The sequence below is a fragment of the Pan paniscus genome, chromosome 1 (genome assembly GCF_029289425.2).
Source record: "Pan paniscus chromosome 1, NHGRI_mPanPan1-v2.0_pri, whole genome shotgun sequence".
NCBI lineage: Eukaryota > Metazoa > Chordata > Mammalia > Primates > Hominidae > Pan > Pan paniscus.
Window position 1 is genome coordinate 95,248,826 of NC_073249.2, and position 21,983 is coordinate 95,270,808.

At 51.5% G+C, this 21,983-nt stretch overlaps 2 protein-coding genes across 5 annotated transcripts in view; one reads left to right on the top strand and one right to left on the bottom strand.

The window, feature by feature from the left end:
* The window catches only part of ADAR (adenosine deaminase RNA specific), a 49,640-nt gene extending 46,534 nt beyond the window's left edge, over positions 1 to 3,106 (top strand). For all 4 annotated transcript variants that reach the window (XM_034936477.3, XM_055101147.2, XM_063605031.1 and 1 more), the window contains exon 15: positions 110 to 3,106. In XM_034936477.3, the coding sequence (XP_034792368.2) occupies positions 110 to 347 (238 nt within the window). In that variant the 3' untranslated portion in view covers positions 348 to 3,106. The remainder of the gene's footprint in view (positions 1 to 109) is intronic.
* Positions 3,107 to 5,278: 2,172 nt separating this feature from the next.
* CHRNB2 (cholinergic receptor nicotinic beta 2 subunit) lies at positions 5,279 to 17,426 on the bottom strand. The gene is made up of 6 exons (XM_003817109.5): positions 17,145 to 17,426; positions 15,639 to 15,784; positions 15,410 to 15,454; positions 14,879 to 14,988; positions 13,084 to 14,056; positions 5,279 to 9,485 (listed from the first exon to the last, which is right to left on the bottom strand). The coding sequence occupies exons 1-6, from the start codon at positions 17,206 to 17,208 to the stop codon at positions 9,315 to 9,317; spliced, it is 1,509 nt and encodes a 502-aa protein (XP_003817157.1). The 5' UTR covers positions 17,209 to 17,426; the 3' UTR covers positions 5,279 to 9,314.
* Positions 17,427 to 21,983: the final 4,557 nt, after the last annotated feature.

Here is a 21,983-nt window from a genome sequence, read left to right on the forward strand (position 1 = left end):
CCTCTGCAGTCTCAGGGCTTGAGAGCCGCCTCCCCTCCCACGGTGTCTCCACTGTGAGCTCCTTATCTTACAGGTCCCAGGTGAATAATGAGTGCTTTTGTTTCTCTAGGCCACGGAATGAATTGTCCCGGGTCTCCAAAAAGAACATTTTTCTTCTATTTAAGAAGCTCTGCTCCTTCCGTTACCGCAGGGATCTACTGAGACTCTCCTATGGTGAGGCCAAGAAAGCTGCCCGTGACTACGAGACGGCCAAGAACTACTTCAAAAAAGGCCTGAAGGATATGGGCTATGGGAACTGGATTAGCAAACCCCAGGAGGAAAAGAACTTTTATCTCTGCCCAGTATAGTATGCTCCAGTGACAGATGGATTAGGGTGTGTCATACTAGGGTGTGAGAGAGGTAGGTCGTAGCATTCCTCATCACATGGTCAGGGGATTTTTTTTTCTCCTTTTTTTTTCTTTTTAAGCCATAATTGGTGATACTGAAAACTTTGGGTTCCCATTTATCCTGCTTTCTTTGGGATTGCTAGGCAAGGTCTGGCCAGGCCCCCCTTTTTTCCCCCAAGTGAAGAGGCAGAAACCTAAGAAGTTATCTTTTCTTTCTACCCAAAGCATACACAGTCACTGAGCACCTGCGGTCCATTTCCTCTTAAAAGTTTTGTTTTGATTTGTTTCCATTTCCTTTCCCTTTGTGTTTGCTACACTGACCTCTTGCGGTCTTGATTAGGTTTCAGTCAACTCTGGATCATGTCAGGGACTGATAATTTCATTTGTGGATTACGCAGACCCCTCTACTTCCCCTCTTTCCCTTCTGAGATTCTTTCCTTGTGATCAGAATGTCTCCTTTTCCCCCTCAGAGGGCAAAGAGGTGAACATAAAGGATTTGGTGAAACATTTGTAAGGGTAGGAGTTGAAAACTGCAGTTCCCAGTGCCACGGAAGTGTGATTGGAGCCTGCAGATAATGCCCAGCCATCCTCCCATCCTGCACTTTAGCCAGCTGCAGGGCGGGCAAGGCAAGGAAAGCTGCTTCCCTGGAAGTGTATCCCTTTCCCCGGCAGCTGGGAAGTCTAGAACCAGCCAGACTGGGTTAAGGGAGTTGCTCAAGCAATAGCAGAGGTTTCACCTGGCAGGATGACACAGACCACTTCCCAGGGAGCACAGGCATACCTTGGAATATTGCCAAGCTTCCAGCTGCCTCTTCTCCTAAAGCATTCCTAGGAATTTTCCCCGCCAATGCTGGGCGTACACCCTAGCCAACTGGTAGGAAAAAATCCAGGACAAATCCTAGAGGGTATAAAATCATCTCTGCTCAGATAATCATGACTTAGCAAGAATAAGGGCAAAAAATCCTGTTGGCTTACGTCACTGTTCCACCCGGTGTAATATCTCTCATGACAGTGACACCAAGGGAAGTTGACTAAGTCACATGTAAATTAGGAGTGTTTTAAAGAATGCCATAGATGTTGATTCTTAACTGCTACGGATAACCTGTAATTGAGCAGATTTAAAATTCAGGCATACTTTTCCATTTATCCAAGTGCTTTCATTTTTCCAGATGGCTTCAGAAGTAGGCTCGTGGGCAGGGCGCAGACCTGATCTTTATAGGGTTGACATAGAAAGCAGTAGTTGTGGGTGAAAGGGCAGGTTGTCTTCAAACTCTGTGAGGTAGAATCCTTTGTCTATACCTCCATGAACATTGACTCGTGTGTTCAGAGCCTTTGGCCTCTCTGTGGAGTCTGGCTCTCTGGCTCCTGTGCATTCTTTGAATAGTCACTCGTAAAAACTGTCAGTGCTTGAAACTGTTTCCTTTACTCATGTTGAAGGGACTTTGTTGGCTTTTAGAGTGTTGGTCATGACTCCAAGAGCAGAGCAGGGAAGAGCCCAAGCATAGATTTGGTGCCGTGGTGATGGCTGCAGTCCAGTTTTGTGATGCTGCTTTTACGTGTCCCTCGATAACAGTTAGCTAGACACACTCAGGAGGACTACTGAGGCTCTGCGACCTTCAGGAGCTGAGCCTGCCTCTCTCCTTTAGATGACAGACCTTCATCTGGGAACGTGCTGAGCCAGCACCCTCAGATGATTTCCCTCCAAACTGCTGACTAGGTCATCCTCTGTCTGGTAGAGACATTCACATCTTTGCTTTTATTCTATACTCTCTGTACTTTTGACCAAAAATTGACCAAAATAAGAAAATGCAAGTTCTAAAAATAGACTAAGGATGCCTTTGCAGAACACCAAAGCATCCCAAGGAACTGGTAGGGAAGTGGCGCCTGTCTCCTGGGGTGGAAGAGGCCTGCTCCCTGGCTCTGGGTCTGCTGGGGGCACAGTAAATCAGTCTTGGCACCCACATCCAGGGCAGAGAGGTCTGTGGTTCTCAGCATCAGAAGGCAGCGCAGCCCCTCTCCTCTTCAGGCTACAGAGTTGTCACCTGCTGAGTCCTCAGGTTGTTTGGCCTCTCTGGTCCATCTTGGGCATTAGGTTCTCCAGCAGAGCTCTGGCCAGCTGCCTCTTCTTTAACTGGGAACACAGGCTCTCACAAGATCAGAACCCCCACTCACCCCCAAGATCTTATCTAGCAAGCCTGTAGTATTCAGTTTCTGTTGTAGGAAGAGAGCGAGGCATCCCTGAATTCCACGCATCTGCTGGAAATGAGCCGTGTCAGATCGCACATCCCTGCGCCCCCATGCCCCCATGCCCCTCTGAGTCACACAGGACAGAGGAGGCAGAGCTTCTGCCCACTGTTATCTTCACTTTCTTTGTCCAGTCTTTTGTTTTTAATAAGCAGTGACCCTCCCTACTCTTCTTTTTAATGATTTTTGTAGTTGATTTGTCTGAACTGTGGCTACTGTGCATTCCTTGAATAATCACTTGTAAAAATTGTCAGTGCTTGAAGCTGTTTCCTTTACTCACATTGAAGGGACTTCGTTGGTTTTTTGGAGTCTTGGTTGTGACTCCAAGAGCAGAGTGAGGAAGACCCCCAAGCATAGACTCGGGTACTGTGATGATGGCTGCAGTCCAGTTTTATGATTCTGCTTTTATGTGTCCCTTGATAACAGTGACTTAACAATATACATTCCTCATAAATAAAAAAAAACAAGAATCTGAATTCTTAGAAAGTTTTAAGTCCTGGTTTCTTGGGGGAGGTGAAAATGGGAACAAAGGGACCTGTGGCCCTGGGGTTTCTGATAACAGCACCAGTGGCATCTGACATGAACCTGTGGGGGACAGGGCTGTCCCTCAGCCTTTGGAAAGGAGCCATTTCAAAGAACCTCCCTTTGTGGGTAAATTTGCGTCTGGGTGGGGTGGGGTTCATCAGGCACCTTTTGATTACGTACCCAGCGGGGCCCACTACTGATTGATTGATTGATTGATTGATTGATTTAGAGATGGAGTATCACTCTGTCTCTCAGGCTGGAGTGCAGTGGCGCGATCTCGGCTCACTGCAAGCTCCGCCTCCCGGGTTCACGCCATTCTCCTGCCTCAGCCTCCCGAGTAGCTGGGACTACAGGCGCCTGTCACCACGCCTGGCTAATTTTTTTGTATTTTTAGTAGAGACGGGGTTTCACCGTGTTAGCCAGGATGGTCTCAATCTCCTGACCTCGTGAGGTCCACCTCGGCCTCCCAAAGTGCTGGGATTACAGGCGTGAGCCACCGCTCCCAGCCAGAGCCCACTATTAAATATCTTGTCCCACGGGACTTGAGACGCAAGATTTCAAGGCCCAGAGTAGGAAAACATCCCTTGAGAGAGGATCACCTATTAGGTACATAATTCCAGCTCTCCTTCAGGGGTGTTTTCTACCTCCTCCAAACCCCACTACTACCAGCTGTTTGACTTCCAGGAATGTGCATATTTGGAGTAAAGTTGCAGCCAGGACCAGGACAGGCTTGGTTGTAGTTTTAGGAGACAGACCATTTTCTTTTTACATCATAGATGACATCCAAATTATCTCTCCATCTTGAATTTCAGAGAGAATGTACCTTTTTTCACATTGTAATTTACATCAGAATTTCTAGAAGACTCATCCTGGACCCTTTAATAATATCATAACCAGAGGATCTAAAGTACCTAACAGTGAGGCTAAGTTCCAGTTAAACCTGCCTCATCCATTACACAGAAGGAACAACTGAGGCTAGAAGGGCCAGTGACATGTTGTTTGTGGGCATATTTCTTGAGGACCAGAACACCACAACACCACAGGTGTCATTCATCGTCTACTGAGCTACATTGCTGGGTAAGCTGAACGGTTGGTTTTTTGTTTTGTTTTGTTTGAGACGAAGTTTCGCTTTTGTTGCCCAAGGTGGAGGGCAATGGCACGATCTTGGCTCACTGCAACCTCTGCCTCCCGGGTTCAAGCGATTCTGCCTCAGCCTCCCGAGTAGCTGGGATTACAGGCATGCGCCGCCACCACGGCCAGCTAATGTTTTGTATACCATGTTGGCCAGCCCGGTCTCAAACTCCTGACCTCAGGTGATCCACCTGCCTCAGCCTCCCAAAGTGCTGGGATTACAGGCGTGAGCCACTGCACCTGGCCAACACTTTTAAGTGGAAAGACAGTGAAGGCTGTTGTCTCTGCCTGCTGTGATGTACCAGGAACCTTGAGTGCCTCTGTCCTCTCTGTTCTCAGACAGCTCCGGTTCCACATGGACAGAAATGTAGTGCCAGGTCTTTTAAAAAGTGGACAGTTTCCTCATAGCCTGAGGCAAGTGCCCAGCCACTTTGTGTCCAGAGGGAACAACACTGTCCTCCCACGACGCTCCCTGAGTGGGCTGGGAAGTAGGGCTGCCCTGAGGGAGCGCAAGAGGGATTTTCTTCAGCTCATTTCAGTTGCTGTCTACCTTGCATTTCATTTAGGGGGCTCACAATTTAATACTGTTTCCAGGATGTAGGCCCAGATCTGCAGGCCTGGCCTTATGCAAACTGCAGCCTTGACTTCCCAGAGCACGGGGGCTGTGAGAGGAAACCCCCGCCATCCCCGCCTCAGGAGAGAGGTCCTCACCTCCGCCCAGCCCTTTACAAAGGACTCCCGGGGGCCTTTTCTGGACTCTGCCTACTCCAGGCCCAGTCATTTGGCCATTTCTTTTCCATCTGAGTGGGTTTGTAAAGCAGCAAATCACAGTGATTCGGCAGACTGTCACCACTCACTTTTTCTTTGGATTCTTGTGATGTCTTTAAGCTCTCACGAGTCCAGTTTCTCCAGCATTTTCCCTTTTTCCTGTATTCGCCAACGCTGGCCCCCACGGGCTCTCTCCCAACCCCCAAATAGAGTGACAAGACAACTTTGGAAACAACTTTCTTTACGAGAAACTTGAGTTCCTAATGAGTCTGACCTGGAGTAGGCTAGACCAGTGCAAATACTCCAGGAGTGCAGAGCGGGGAGGCCAAGGGCAGTGTGGGGAAGATGGGGGCATCGAGGGTGGCTGAGTGAGTGTCCTAATGATTCCTAGACCTACAGTCCCTTAGGAACTGCGTGGCTATCACACTGACCGCCTGGACCTGTTGGGATGAATACTAAAAGGTGGCTGTTCGCTGTCTAGTCAAGGTCGGTGAATGGGAGTCTGGCCAGCACTGGTTGGGCGGGGAGGGATGGTATGACACCTGCCTGACTCTGCCGGGAAACGGGGGGACAACTGGAACCAGGTCTACTCTGGCTTGGGGAGTGATTCAGAGAAGGCCTTGAATGCCCCTTACTTTCCTCCCAAGGAGCTCTTCTGCCTGCCTCAGCGGCTATAGCAAGAGTGTGGACTTCGGGGTTCAGGCCCAGCACTACTCACTAGCTGTCACTTGGTCTTTCTGCGCCGCATTTCTGTTATGTAGGTGGAGGCCCCTTCCCATAGGATTGTCACGCGGAATAAAGACAACGCATGCTGAGGACCTGGCGCAGAGCAGACCCTTAGTAACAGGAGCTAATACTGGAATACAAACAGCCCCAGGTCCCCAAACCATCCAAAGAGCCCTCCCTGTTTCCTCTTCCGTTTCAAGACCATTGGGGGAAACGGTCTTGCCCTTCCTCTGCCGTAGCCTTCCTCAGCAGAACACACCACCTGGGGGCTGCTGTGTCTTGTTTGCTTTTAAATTTTCAATAACTTGGTACCAGCTGTTCTAGTATTTCTATCTCCCCGCCAGGAAGCTGCCTTCCTCCCACTGCAACGCCACCTGTCAAAAGCAGAGAGCCTGTGCATGCCTTCTTTTCAGACAAAAATAGTTCTCAGATCACCTGTGGCCTTGCCATCTCTGATGGAGATAGTCTCAACCTGTTTCCTCACTTCCCCTCCCAAACCCTTGCTCCAGGTTTCCATCCAGTATCTCTGCCGCCTCCAGATCTGGAGCTTCCTCCAGTCCTTGCCCAGCATTAAGCTGGGCACCCGATTCTCTGCAGATAGCCCCACCACGGAAAGGAGGCATAGGGGCTTCCCTGACATCAAGAGAAGAGGACGACACACGACCCAAGGGTGGAAGAGACTGTGGTTCCCCAAAGCTTCCCAGTGCACTTGAGGGTTCACACTCTCCCACCACATGGTAGCACCTTGCCTGGGCAGTGGAGCCTTCACCTCTGCCCTCACCTCTTCCTTATTGTGATGGTTCCCAAAGGGCTGCGTACAGAGATGGAGGGAATGACACTGCCCAGGTAACCCTTTCATGTACACTGACCCCTTTCTTCCTTGCTGAAGACCTCGGCTAGCTCTGTCATCTTCATTTTGTAGATGCAGCACAGCCGGGTCTTAAAAGAGGTCAAACAGCAGACAACCTCTAGGCCTGTTTACTCGTGTGTTAACCGGGTCATGGAGAGGAGCTGGACAAGCTGCTCTCTGCCATCCCCTCTAGCACCATTTGGTGACTTAACTTGGACAACAGCCATGTATGGGAAATATTAAAAGCAAGTACAGCCACAGCAGCAGCTGCTGGGGCCTCGGGGTAGCCCAGGCCCTGGGAGAGCCAAGAGGGAGGGCCTCAGGCCGGCATCCTACCCTTCAGAGGGAGGCTCCTTTCCTGTTGCTGTTTGGTTCCAAGACGCCTTCCCCAGGACCATGAGTTCAAGGACGGTTCAGGCATAATACAGGCAACTCCCAATCTGCTCTAGAAGAGGGAAAGTTTCCATAGTGCAGAGACACTCCCTGCTACCAAGAAAAGGTGTCCGTGAGCCCATCCTGACAGACGAGGAGATGCGCTGAGGCCTGTCTCCTGCAGCCACTGGCTTCCTGTCCCAGTGATATGCTTCCACAGCCAGTACAGGACTAGAGCCTGGGGTCCCCGAGCACACACCTGTGTCAGGAGGTGCTGACCCAGAAGGGAGGCAGGGCCAGGGCAAAGGTTCAGCCCAGGAATGGAATGAAACTGCTGAGGGGGCTGCAGAGAGAAGCCTGCCCACCCGCTAGACTCCCTCTGGTGTTCCTGTAATGTTCCTCCCAGCTCCCCCAACTCTTCCTGATAAGGGAGACTTGGTTTCCTCAGGGAAGAGGGGGGAAGAGTGGGCCTGGGAGGGAGGCTGGCATGACAGTCAGGGGACCCCATTCTCACCAGCTCCAGTTGCCTGTCAGACTCAACATTCATGAAGCATCTACTCTGTGCCAGGTACAGCGCTAGACTTTTTCACAAGCACTGCCTTATCCTCACAGCAACCTCAGGAAGAGGGCATTGCCACCTACGTTTTATAGGCAAGGAAGCTGAGCTCTAGCAAGATGAAGGGACTTGCTCAAGCTGGCTCACATGAGTTACTAGCAGGGCCAGGACTTGAATCCAGACCCGGGGGTCCCTGTCCCATGCTCTATGCCTGTGCTGTGTCTCCTCCCTCTGCCCTGCTTAGAGAAGCAGGAGTCCCAGCTGGGCTCGAGGGACAAAATGGCTTGTGTCAGGTCAGGTCCCTCAGGTGCACTTGGCAGGCTGACCCGTCTGTAACCCACCATCTGCTGGCCCAGCGTTGAGCCCAGGCTGGGACCACAAGCAAGCAGGAGATCCCTTAAAAGGTCTGTTCTCTGGGCTACCCAGCCAGGTGGCCTCCAGCTGGCCTCTGGAAGCAGAGTCAGGGTACAGCTTCCAGGGACACATGGGGCAGGAAGCCGAGGCTATGCTTTCTGAGGTGTCGCTGGCAGCAGCAGCCCTGTCCTTCCCAAGTTCTGCTTCAAAGCTGCTCAGGTTTGGTTGGGAAGGGGAAGAGGAAGAGTGACAGCCAGAAGGATGGAGCCATGAGCAGAACAGACTGGAGCAGCACGGATGTAGCAGGGTTCCAGCTGTTCACCTCAGCTCTGCTGTGGACAAAGAGGCTGGGTTGGCTTAAAGCTAACATCCTTAGTTCACTTCCTTAGAGTAACCAGTCAGTTCAAAGTGGGGAAAAAACAGGGCACTCGACAGATGGATCTCAGGGCAGGGAGGAAGAGTCAGACCCACCTGTGCTTGTCTCACCGTGTGGGTCAGTTTCTTCATCTGCAACATGGCTTATGTTGGAATCCATGGCTGTACAAAGTTCTTCCAGTTCCAAAAGCCCATGAACTTGGACTTCTCACAGATTTCAAGTATTTGGACCTGAGACTCCAAGCAGGTCACCCAAAGATTCAGAACTCAGAAGCTCCCCTAATACTCAGCCTTGCCCCCCACACCTTGAGCCTGAGAAAGGAAGGAAGAAGAGGGAAGTCCAGAGGGTGCAGAATTCTTCAGTGGGGAAAGAGGATCTGGAGCAGGTCTCTGGATCCCTTAGAAGCAAGGGGCTGTGGGACTGAGCTGGAAGCCTCCCCCAGGGGTCTGTGACCATGGAGCCAGGCTAAACCCTACTTGGCAGGAATCGCTGACCACTGTGGGGCCCACCCAGTCCAGCTGCTGTCCACTCAAGCAGCGGCAGGTGTCAGGTCACACCCAGGCCTCTCTCTTCACCTCCCTTCAGAGCTACCATTGTGTCAGGCCAGCCCGGTGCGGTCTGAGCTCCTGCCCTTCCACCCCGTGTCCTATACCCCTCTTCTCCCATGACTTGGAGGCAGCAGACAATCCTGTCCCCTTCCTGGCCCCTTGCCCATCACTCCTCAGGGTGGATGGCTCTGCCATCTCTGTCTTCCACTTAGCAGCCTTGCTCCCCTCCTCAACACTATTGCCTGGGCTGGTACAAGAGATGGAGAGCAGCCAAAACAAAGCAGCTGGTCCAGCCTCCAGGTTGGAGCTGCTGTGTGTGGATGGAGGCGTGGGGGAGGAGGGACTCCAGATGAAGCAAAAGGATGGGTCTGTGGGGGCAGCACCCCTCTTCCTGGTAGCTCACTCGTCCATCCTCCACCCAACACTACTGTGCAGCAGAGGGTGGCAGGGTGAAAGAGCATGGAGATGAGGAAGGGCCTCACTTGGAGCTGGGGGCTGAGTGGTCTGAGTGGAGGAAGGTGGTGGTGGTGTAGTTCTGGAAGAGAGGCTGCAGGAACATGCCGATGGTGCCAAAGACACAGACAAAGACAAAGATCCAGAGGAAGAGGCGGTCGATCACCATGGCGACGTACTTCCAGTCCTCACTCACCTGGATGGAGGAGACGGAGGAGGCCCAGGTCACATGATGCAGGATGGGAGACAAACGAGTATAAGCGGGTCCCACCACACAGACACACACCCCACTCCTCTCCTGCAGTGATCCCAGAATGATCTTGTTAAAGCATGGCTCTGATCTTAGTAAAAGCCTCCAGTGGCCCCACTGCCTTCAGGGCCCATCCAAACTCCCCAGTCTGGAATCAAGACCACCCATGACAAATATGAGCCTATCTCCTCCTTCTCCCACCCCATAACATAGCCCTACCAAACCCTAGTGTGTCCTCCCAGATCTCTGTGTCTTTGGGTTTCCTTTGTGTCTGGAAATCCTGAGCTCCCTTTCTCTACCTGGTGCACTCCTACATATCCTTCAAAGCCCAAATCAAACATCACCTTCTCTGAAGGCTGCCTTGATCCCCAGATCAGCATGAACTGCTGTCTGCTCTGGGTTCCCTCTGCACTGTGTACACGTCTCCATCACAGTATATTTACTGTACTGTATTGTTTCAATTTGCATGCCTGTCCCCCTACTAAGCTACAAGTTCCTAAACAAGGACCCTGATTCATCTTTGTCATCTCAACATCTGGAACACAGAGTGTTGAGTAAATGGCTGATGCTTTAGTGAGTAAGTGGCTGCCTCAGCCGGCCTGGCTCCTTTTATGATCACACACTGAGCCCCATCCAACCACACTACGTCCCCAGAGGGTGAGACCAGGTCCCAGATGTGAACAAATCGGTCAAAAAGATAATGCTGTCTGTGGGTTTGAGAGCCAGTCACAAGGCTTGCACAAACGGCCAGCATCTCCTCAGAGCTGCTCTACTCCAGCCTGAGTCTGGGCCTTTGTGCACGTGTTTATCTGGAGCCAGGCCAGCTCAGGGGGTGGGGAGACAGCCACTGAGCATCTTTATTTAGTCAGCAGCTGAAGAACTCACTCGCGTGGCAACTGTGCCTGTTATATACCTGGCACCATGCTACACACTGGGGATGCAAATGAGCAACAGAAACGCAGCCAGTGGTTTACAGTCTACTGAGGGAGGTGGAGCAAAAATAAGCACAAATTTAAAAATTCCACACTGGCAAACAAAGGATTGAGATAAAAGGAGGAGATATCATTTAGAATGTGGTCTGGGAATGCCTTTTTGAGGAGGTGAGATTTAAGCTGAGGTCTGATGAGTGAGAGAGAACCAGCTGCATGAGGAAAAAGTTAAAGAAACAATCAGACAAACCCACACGGAGGGACATTCGGCCGGCCTGGTCCCTTTAAAAACGTTTATGCCATGAAAGACAAAGCTGAGGAACTGTTCCAGATTGAAGGAAACTAGAGACATGACAACTAAATGTAATTTGAGACCCTGGATTAGGATGAGGGTGGGGGGTGATGCTACAAAGGACATCACTGGGACAATTGGGAAAATTTAAATGTTGAATTTATATGAGATACAGATATCAGTGCTAAATTACCAGCAGTCGATCACTGAACCTGGGTTATGCAAGAGAGTGTCCCTGTTCTTAGGAGAGACACACTGAATTATTTGGGATAAAGGGTCACAGTGTCTACAATTTACTCTCAAATAGTAGAGTGAAAGTTAATAATTGTAATAATTTTTTTTTAAAGAAAAAAACAGGGCATCCCAGGCAGAGGGACCCATGTGTGCAAAGGTCCTGAGGCCACGAAAGAGCTTGACTTGCTTAAGACAAGATAAGCCAGGCTGGGCGCAGTGGCTCATGCCTGTAATCCCAGCACTTTGGGAGACTGAGGCGGGTGGATCACCTGAGGTCAAGGGTTTGAGACCATTCTGGCCAACATGGTAAAACCCCGTCTCTACTAAAAATACAAAAAATTAGCTGGGCGTGGTGGCGGGAACCTATAATCCCAGCTACTCGGGAGGCTGAGGCAGGAGAATCGCTTGAACCCCGGAGGCGGAGATTGCAGTGAGCCGAGGTCGCACCACTGCACTCCAGCCTGGGCAATAAAAGCGAAACACATATCAAAAAAATAAATAAAAGATAAGCCAGTGACCAGTGACCTGGGCAAGGAGGGAAAGGCATGAGCCGAGAGGGAGACATCTATTTGGATGCAGGAGCACAGGAGCTGAATCAGGGAGACTATTAGGAGACTCTTCTGCCCTAGGCCAGGCAAGAGCTGATGATGTCCTAGAACCAGGGTGTTAGCATGGAGATGCTGAAAAACGGATGAAGCTGAGAATGACTTTGGGGTTGTGACAGGACAAGACTTCTGATGAATTGGACAGAGAGGGAGGTGAGAAAGGACAGGATCAAGGATCCCTCTGGGTTTTCAGTCTGAGCCATTGAGTGAATGGTGATGCCGTGTACTAAAAACTGGTGGAGGAGCAAGTTGGTGGTTAGGATGTAGACCAAATACTCAGTTTTGAGCATGTTGAGTTTGAGGTGCCTGTGAAGCATCCAAGTAGGTCACCACATCCTCAGCACCTAGCTCGGTAAATGCACAATACATGCGTGACTGCAGCAGGAGAGGTGGAGGCGGTAACCACAGCCTGCTGAGTCCCTGAATCCCAGCATCTCCCACTTGGCCTCAGCTGGCTCTAAGGTTCCCACCCCATCTCCTCTAGTGTATGCTCCCTGGTCCAAGCTTCAGCTCCAACCCATCTCCTGCTGTCCAGGGAAACAGATCTCTGAGGCCCACACCGCAATGCCCTTCTTCATCCCCCAGCCAGAATGGCAGCTGTCCTAGAGGAACCCTGGCCAGTCACCATGGCAACAGCTGAGCCTCAGCCTGGAACCAGCCAGGTAGCCAGAGACTGACCACAGGGTGGGGCCGGCCCCTACCCAAAGTGCGGGGTCGGGGGGATGTCAGCCTATCATATCTCCCCCAACTCTTGGCTCAGTCTCAAAGAAGCTCTCAGGGAACCCTGTAGAAGAAGCCAAAAGCCGGGTGTGCAGAAAGCCTGAGGAAGGGACCAAGGAGCCCTCCCCTTCACCCACCCCCATCTCCATAAATATTTCAGGAGGCCATCCCCTGGGACTCAGAAGAGCACGGATATTGATTTAGGACTCCATGCTCTCCACCACAAGCAGGCTCCTGGAATCTCTAACCCCGCCACCAACGCCACCCCTCCCCCAATACACACCACTCCTACTGTCCTCAATTTTGCCCCCTCCTGCCTGTGCGGTGCACAAAAGACTCATCACTTGTGCTAAGAGCTGCAGGTTAACAACTTGGATGTGGGCATGCAAGCAGCGGGGGGTTGGGGGGGGACTCTCGGGGTCACGGCCACAGGCTGGCTGCCAACCCTAAAGGGCCTCCTCGTGTTTCAGGCCTCCCTGCCCATATAACGATGCCCCAGCTCAGGCATTTTGCCCTGGGTGCTAGCCCTCAGGAAGCAGCAAGGTCATCTTCCACCGACTCCAATTTAGGCCGCACAATCTCCCGGAAGCCAACCCAGAAGGGCCCTAGCCAGCACCCAGGCCCGCAACACAGGCCTGACTCACATTTTCCTCCCCTACACTCCTACTAGCTCTGCATGTCTATAGAACGCCGCTGCTTTCCAGATACCCGGGCCCTGGCAGACCCCATTTCTCACGCCCGGGGTCCCAGCTTGCGGCACTCACGCTCTGGTCATCGTCCTCGCTCCGCATGTGGTCTGCGATGAAGCGCACGCCGTCCACCGCCTCCCGGAGGCCACAGCCACACGGCTCCCCTGAGCGCCCGGGGCCCGCCACCGGTGCAGGCTCAGCCCCGAAGGCCCCGGCCAACCCCTGCACCGACGCGCGGTTGACGAAGCACGTGCAGGAGTCGGCCCCTGGGGCTTCGCGGAAGAAGAGGGCTCCAGCGCCCTCGCGCTCACGCTGGCGTCGCCGCAGGCGCAGGCGCTGACGGGCGCAATGATGGCGTGGCTGCTGCATGAAGAGCAGCGCGGGCAGCTTCTCCAGGAAGACGACCTTCACCCAGGGCGCCATGGTGTGCGTGGTGGGCGAGCGGTGGTGCACGTTGAGCACGCACACGCTGGTGACGATGGAGAAGGTGACAAGCACCATGGTGAACATGAGGTACTTGCCGACGAGCGGCACGTCGAGGGAGGTGGGAGGCACGATCTTGGAGATGAGCAGCAGGAAGACCGTGAGCGCCAGCAGCACTGAGATGCACAACGTCATCTTCTCGCCACAGTCGGATGGCAGGTAGAAGACAAGGATGGCTAGCGAGGTGATGAGCACACAGGGGATGATGAGGTTGATGGTGTAGAAGAGCGGCTTGCGGCGAATGATGAAGTCATACGTGATGTCCACGTACGTAGAGTCGTCGGGGTTCTCGTTGCGCCGGCCCGGCAGCGCCACGATGTCCCACTCACCACTAGGTGTGAAGTCGTCCAGGCTGGCCACCTCACTCTTCAGCACCAAGTCGATCTCTGTGCGGTCGTAGGTCCACGAACGGAACTTCATGGTGCAGTTCTGCTGGTCAAATGGGAAGTGCTTTACTTCAATCTTGCATGCGCTCTTGTAGATGGCAGGCGGCAGCCAGAAGATGCTGCCATCATAGGAGACCACGGCATTGGAATAGAAGGAAACCTCGTACATGCCGTCAGCACTGCCAAAGGATGGGCACAGTCAGCCCTGGCCTAAGCGTTCCTTCCTCCTTACCCATCAACCCAGCCCCTAATGGGAGGAGAGCAAAACCAGAGGGAGACATGGGGAGGGGACACCCAGATCTGAGAGTAACCATCCAGGAGTATAGAGAGGTGGAATTGAGCAAGAAGGGGATATGGGGAGGGGGGGGGAAGGTTAGTGACCAGAAGAAGTGTCCTGGTCAGAAGGCCTGTGTGACACCTTGCAGGTAGAAGGGGGTGGTGGGTGGAGGAAGGGGACACATCTGCTACTTGTCACACATTGTATAAGCTGGTTGATCCTCATGAGGGTGGAGAAGTCAGGGGAGCCAGGAGGCCAGAGTGAGGAGCCCCAAGCAATGGAAGGGGACAGGGCATGGTCCCATCAGTTGAGGAAGGTGGCTTTGTACCTTAGAGATAAGATGGATTATTGCAGGAGACAGGATAGAACCTGGAGGAGAAACTGGGAACTTAAAGTTCTTTGATCCTTCCCAGACTTCCAGGAAAGCCTGTTCCTGAATCAGTTGAGGCGCTGGGGGCTGTCAATACTTGTTTGTATCCCCACCACATCATCAAATACATACTGGGAGTCCTAACCGGCTGGGAGTGGGCTGGTCATTGCCCAGGTCACCTTGGCTGTCCACACTGTACCTCACTGGTCTGGGTCTGTCTGTCTAGGTAGTGACTACATATCTATTATAAGTCCCTCCCCTCCCATAGCATAAGTAATTTCTCTTATTTTCCCCAGAACCCCTTCCCTCCCTGAGCCCTCCAATGGTCTCCCCCAACCTTCCCATTGCACCTACTTGTTGTACAGGACCACATCTGGGAGCCAGATGTGTTTGGAAGGGAGCCGAACTTTCTTCATATTGTCAAACTCTTCAGGCTTCCAGGTGAGGCGATAATCTTCCCACTCCTGGGAAATGAGAGAGGGAGGCAGTACCAACTTGTGACCTGGGCGGGGCTCAAGGTTAAGGAAACGAACTAGAGGGGGCCCATATGGCTTGAGGGACCTTTTAAAAGCCAGCCTCTTCCCCACAGTGACTTCTCTGCCCATCAGGTATGGCTCATGTGGTACTTTCTCATTTAATTTGCACAGCTAGGCCAAGGTACAGTATTAGAATCTACATTTACAAATGAGAAAATGAATCTTGGAGAGTTTAATATGTTTAAAGTCACAAGGCTGGTGAGTGCCAAGATTCAAATCCAATTGTTTAGGACTCCAAACTCTATACTTTTCTGCCTGTTTTGAGAGATTAAGAAAGAAAAAAGCACATGGGGAAAAAGGAAGAGAGAGAAGGCCAGGGGTGTGGGTGGAAGAGAGCACTTACGCTTACCTGGGTCAGCCAGACATTGGTGGTCATGATCTGCTCCCGCTCATGCTGCAGGGAGGAAGAGAGGCTGCCGAGAAGGCCCCTAAGCCTGTGGGGTCACTGCCACCACCCAGGGTCCCTCTCACACCTCCCCAAGCCTTGGAAACACGAGGGGAGGAAGCACACAAGCATTAACACATTTTGGCGGGGCTGATTTCAGTAGCTGGGCAGAGAGCCTGGGACCCCTACTCACCACACTGATGAGCTGGGCCAGTGACACCATAAGCTGTACTGTCACCAGCTCAGAGCCATTGGTGGCTGGGCGGATAAGCTTGTTGTAGCGGGAAGGATCCAGGAGATGCTCCACCAGCCGCTCCTCTGTGTCCGTACCCCACACCCCTGGGCAGGGGAAAGGCAGGACGAAAGTAAGCAGGCAAGGAGAGCCCACCCAGCATCCCACCCTCCCCAGGCAAATGGGAAAATCCAGGCCCAACCAGTATCTCCCTACATCCCAAAGTATACTGCAAAATGCTTAGATTAACCCCAGGGAGGCCCCAGATTAATGTCTTCATAGAAAAGCCCCTCTCTGAGACCACTGACCAAAGAGTCTACACAGCTCCACAGAGATGACTTGAGACTAAGAACCCACTCTGCAAGGATTCATGGAGACCTGCTCTTCCCCCAAAGTCTCAGAGGGCAGTTTGAGATTTCTGCTTCCATGGCTTCCCCAGCAAATACCTATGACTCAAGGGAGGTTTTGCAGGGCGGTGAAGGTGAACAGTTATTTGTCCCAGTTATTTGTGTCCCACCACACACATCCTTTCTCCTGCTGATTGAGGAGGAGAAAGTGTATGTGTGGTGGGACACAAATAACTGTTCCCGTTCACCATTTACATGTGCAAATGACATTATGTGCCTCACGTAATGACACGTGACTGTGGTCACGACGCCATCCTCCCCTCTCCCTAAAGGCACTGGGTTGGAGTGGAATAGCTGGGCTGCCTAAGCTGTGGGTCAGGCATATATCTAGCCCCAAGTTTCACACACACAGCAGCCCACCCCTAGAGGTGGCCTGTAGGTGTGGAAAGCTCATTCAGTTGTGCATTCCCTTTGTACCTGCCCCTCCCCGGCACACTGCATCCCCCTCTGCAACTCTGCACGAACACACCCCTCCCCATCCCCTCAGAGAGTTCCTTCCTAGTCCTCAGCCTGGCAGAGCTTCTTCCCTTCCAAGCCTCCTGTCCCACCCTACAGGAGGGTTGAAAAGTCCGTTCCGTTTTCTCCCCTTCTCTGCCCCTGAGGGGTGACGAGAATCTGGAGCCCAATGTGGGGGATGGGAAACAATGGGGAGCCCAGGGAGGGGTGCTGGTCCAGGTACCTTTCTTGAGATAATGTTTCACAAAAAGTCAGATGGCATCTTAGCGCCCTCAGAGCTGGCCTCCTGCCACCCCAGGACGCCTGGGGAGATCCCCCTAGGGCCTCCTTGCTCTCTGTGCCTGCACCACCCCTACCACCGCTGGCCAGGTTTCCATCTCTTTCTTGCTTCACTTACTCCTTCGAGTATGTCTCCTTCCCAGTCCAGCCTCCCAGGTGCTCTCTGCAGTCCCGGGGGGCTCTCCCCTAACCCCCAGCAGACTCCCCCACCTCTAGGGAATCCCTTCTTCCACCTTCCGGCCTAGCAGGGGTGAGTCAGAGGGCGGCGAGTCTTGGGCCGTTGGCTGGGGTAGGAGAACCTGGCCAGTGCCCATCTTTCCCTTACCTGAGCACAGCCGGAGGAGGCCGAAGCCAAGGAGCAGCGCCACGGGGCCGCAGCGCCGGGCCATGCCGCGGGCATAGCTCGCTGCCTCGCCTACACCGGCTGGAGCGCGCCGCCGGAGGGAGGGCCGCGGGTGGGGTGCTGTCCGTGGTGCTGAAGCCGCGCCCGCCTGGAGCTGGGTCCAGGTGGTGCCGGCCGCCGCGGTGGTTCCTGGGCCTCAGGGAGCCGGCTGCGAGGAGAAACCAGCTTCTTGCCTATCCTGGTATGAGCAGGCGGAGGCTTTTCCGGCTGCTCTTCCAGGGAATACAATTGGGACGGTGAGGGGGAGGAGTCTGCGCCCCGGAGGCGGAAACGCTGGGTCCCAGGAAAAAAAAGGGGGGTCCCGGCTGGGATAGTCTTCGATTGGTTCTGCCGTGGTAGGGTGTGCGTGAGGTGGAAGAAGGGCTGTTCCTCCACGGCACGGTGGAGGAGTTCTGAAGTCCTAAAGTTGGGGCAGGACCTGCAGCATGGTCGGAGAAGGGGCAAGAGGCCCGGCGGGAAGAAGCAGCAAGAGTAAGACAAGTAGGTCAGGGCCTGCTTAGTACTGAGGGCCAGAGGGCCAGAACGAGGGTCGGGAGACAGGAGGAGTGTCCGGGGTTTTCGCCCTCCTTTTTTCTCTTACCAAACCCAAATGGTCCTGCTCCCCAGGTAGGCTGAGGATACAGCAGAGAAAATGTGTTTAGCCCCTTAAAGAGATAGGGGGCTGTGGGTTTGCTATTTTTAAGAAAGCAAACGGCTTTGGAGTCTAAAAGGCTAAGCTTCCTGCCCTCCCACTGAGGGTCTACCTGAGGAGGTCTAGACTTGCCTGCAAAGAAGGTAGACTTGAGGGTAATAGTGGAAAGACAAGTAGCCCCTATTCATCGGCCTTCCTCACCCCCTTCTCTTGACTCCAGCTGTTGGCTTCTGTGTGACTAGGGAGATCAGAGACCACTCACAGAGGCCTGATCAAGAGAGAAGCTAACACAAAGGAGACCAAAGATGAGAACCCTGAACTCTTAGCCCCTTTTTTTCCTTCAGTGGGTTCGTTGTCACTTTCAACCAAAAGATTCCTGACTAAAGCAGACTTAGCATACAGCAAGGCTCTGTCCTGTTTTGTCCCTGCTTACTTCAACCTCATCTGGGTCACACCACCCCCAGCTCCACATTCCAACTATTGGCAAGGTCTTCAGGATCCTTGAACATCTTATCCGTCCCATCATCCCCCACACTTCAGGGACTTAAATGCATGGTTCTCTTGGGCTCTTTTATAACCCAGGTTCCCCTCATCACCTTCTACTTAACTTTGAGCATTTGGCAGGAATGTCAGTTCCTTAAGGAAGCTGCGCCTGACCAAGAACTAGATCAGATACCTTGTTATATGTTTCCAGAGCATGTCCAATGAATAAATGAATCCACCTGAGGCAGTGGCTGCCTCTCTAGATTATGAATCAACACAGTGCCTGGCATATTATTATAAGGGCTCAACAGGTAAGGAAAAGGGCTAGTACTGGACTGACACTTTTTAATGTGTAGGGAAAATTTCTCTCTAAAAGCTCAGCTAGGGACCAGGAGAGGTGACTTAAGCCCGTAATCTCAGCACTTTCAAAGGCTGAGGCAGAAGGATCACTTGAGCCCAGGCGTTTGAAACCAGCCTGGGCAACATAATGAGATCACGTGTGTACAAAAACTTTAAAAATTAGTCGGGCATGATGGTGTGTGCCTATAGTCCCAGCTACTCGAGAGGCTGAGGTGGGAGGATCACTTAAGCCAGGGAGGTCGGGGCTGCAGTTTGGGGCATGATGGTGCAACTGCACTCCAGCCTGGGCAATGAAGCAAGACCCCATTTCAAAAACTAAACAAATAAATAAATAAAAGCCCAGCTAAAAGCAACTTATTGACCATGTCCCCAGGTCGTGGAATTAAGGGAAGAAGCAGAAAAGTTCTAGAAGAGGACTGGAGAAGTAGAAGGACTACAGACCCCATGATGCACATGGAAATGGACGTAAATCTGCACCACTTGTTCCGGGGCATGCGCATGTGTAAGCGCACAATAATCTCTTAAGAATTAAAGAAACCTTGTAACAAAGAAAAGGAGTGAAGAAAAGCCTTAAGGAAAAGAGAAGGAATGTGTGTAGTCCCTCTACTTAAGGAAAAGATAGAGGGTGGGAAGATCTTCCTTCAACAATTTAGATCAACATTTGTTAGGTATATGTGGTTTGCCAGGAAACTGCATGTGTGTTGTGGACCATATGTGTTGAAGATGCAGTGATCAAAAAGACTTAGTCCCAGCTATTAAGGAGATCACAGTTTGGCAGCAAATTATTATAGAATGTGATGGCTGTTCTAACAGACATATAAAGGAAGTGCTATGGATGGAAGCACAGAGGAAGAAGAGGTTAATAGTGTCTAAGAACCTAGAAGGGATGAAGATGAAAATTGAGATTTGAAAGGTGAGAAAGTCATTAAGACAAGGATGACTTAAAGGTATTCCAAACTCCTAAGAAATACAGGGAGTTTTGGTGGATGCAGAATGATTGAGGAAGGCTGTGAAAGTCTTCTCTTAACAAAAATCTCTTTCTGTAATGGTTGCTTGTTTATGGGATGAGAAACTAGGGGGTCATTTGCTTGCTTAAAGCCTCTGGCTTCTCCTGATGCAACTTCCAGGCCAGTCTACCTTCTCTTCTCAAATCCCCCAGCTTTTGCTTCAAGTTTACTTCCAGCCTGGCAAGGAGTGAGTCTTCTGAGCACAACCACCCAGTGTCCAAGCAGGGCGGGAACACCTCCTTCCTCATCTCTCCCACACATACTCCTTCCATACCCACCAAGAAGAAAGGCAGCCAGGAAGAGTGGACAGGTCCAGAACCACAGAGGGTGATGAACAGATGCAGAAGTATCAATACTGAGGCTAAAGAGTAATTGGGCAAAGTTTTGGTGAGACACTCCCATTGCCTCTGATGATAAGGAATGTTTTCTCTTGAAAGGCTTAAAATTGGTGGAAAGCGGTGGCTCACGTCCGTAATCCAAGCACTTTGGGAGGCTGGGGCAGGTGGATGGACTGAGCTCAAGAGTTCAAGATCAGCCTGGGCAACATGGTGAAACCCTGTTTCTACAAAAAATTTAAAAATATTAGCCAGGTGTGGTGGCACGTGCTCCCAGCCTGGGCAACACCTCCCAGCTACTTGGGAGGCGGAGGAGGGAGGATATCGTGAGCCGTGGAGGTGGTTGCAGTGAGCCGAGACTGTGTCACTGAACTCCAGCCTGGGCAACAGAGCCAGACCCTGTCTCAAAAAAAAAAAAAAAAAAAGGTGGGGGGGAAAGGCTTAAAATCAATGTTATTGTCCTTTATTTAAGGCGTTTTAGGCTGAGTGTGGTGGCTCGCACCTGTAATCCTGGCACTTAGGGAAGCCAAGGCAGATCACCTGAGATCAGGAATTCAAGACCAGCCTGGCCAACATGGTGAAACCCGGTCTCTACTGAAAAATACAAAAATTAGCCTGGTGTGGTGGCGCATGCCTGTAATCCCAGCTACTCAGGAGACTGAGGCAGGAAGAATTGCTTGAACCTGGGAGGCAGAGGTTGCAGTGAGCCGAGATTGCACCACTGCACTCCCAGCCTGGGCCACAGAATGAGACGCCATCTCAAAAAAAAAAAAAAAAAAGATGTTTTAAATTTTAAAATTTTTATTACAAAAGTAATACATGTATTCGTCATGAATACCAATTGGAAAACAAGTCAGCAAAACATAGTAAGTACAAAATGGATTCATACTCCTACCTCCCAGGAAAAAAATCAGTGTTAGCAATAATATATTTCACACACACACACACCCCTCCAAATTTATCTATATATACTCAGATATAACATTCATACAGCAAAGTATATACAAGTGTATAGCTAGATTTTCACAACATAAACACAGCCATATAGCCGCCATTTAGATTTTTTTTGTTAAAGAAACACACATAACTAATATCCAGAAGTCCCCATGATGACCCTTCCAGCAGTTACTCTCTCTTCTTCAAAAGTAACACCTTGGGGCCAGGCGTGATGGCTCACACCTGTAATCCCAGCACTTTGGGAGGCTGAGGCGGGTGGATCACAAGGTCAGGAGATCGAGACCATCCTAACACAGTGAAACCCCGTCTCTACTAAAAATACAAAAAAAAATTAGCCGGGCATCGTGGCGGGGACCTGTAGTTTCAGCTACTCGGGAGGCTGAGGCAGGAGAATGGCGTGAACCCGGGAGGTGGAGCTTGCAGTGAGCCGAGATCGCACCACTGCACACTCTAGCCTGGGCGACAGAGCAAGACTCCATCTCAAAAAAAAAAAACACCTTGGGAGGAGGGAGGAATGGGGGATGGTGACTACTTACCTGGAACTAGACAGTAGTAATGGTTATACAACTTGTGAATGCACTGAATGCCACTGAGTCATACACTTTAAATTAGTTAAAGTGGCAGATTTTATGTGTAATTTTACCACAATTTTAAAAAAATGACTGAAGGTAAAATAAATAACTACTGTCCTGTCTTCTAATAGCATAGATCGACTTTGCCTGTGGAACTTTTTATAAATGGAAAAATGGAATCATCATCTTCCGTGTGTGTCTGGTTTTTTTGTTTGTTTGTTTGTTTGTTTTGAGATGAGAGTTTTGCTCTTGTTGCCCAGGCTGGAGTGCAATGGCATGATCTTGGTTCACTGCAACCTCCGCCTCCCGGGTTCAAGCAATTCTCCTGCCTCAGCCTCCTGAGTAGCTGGGATTACAGGCATGTGCCACCACACCCGGCTAATTTTTTTGCATTTTTAGTAGAGATGGGGTTTCAC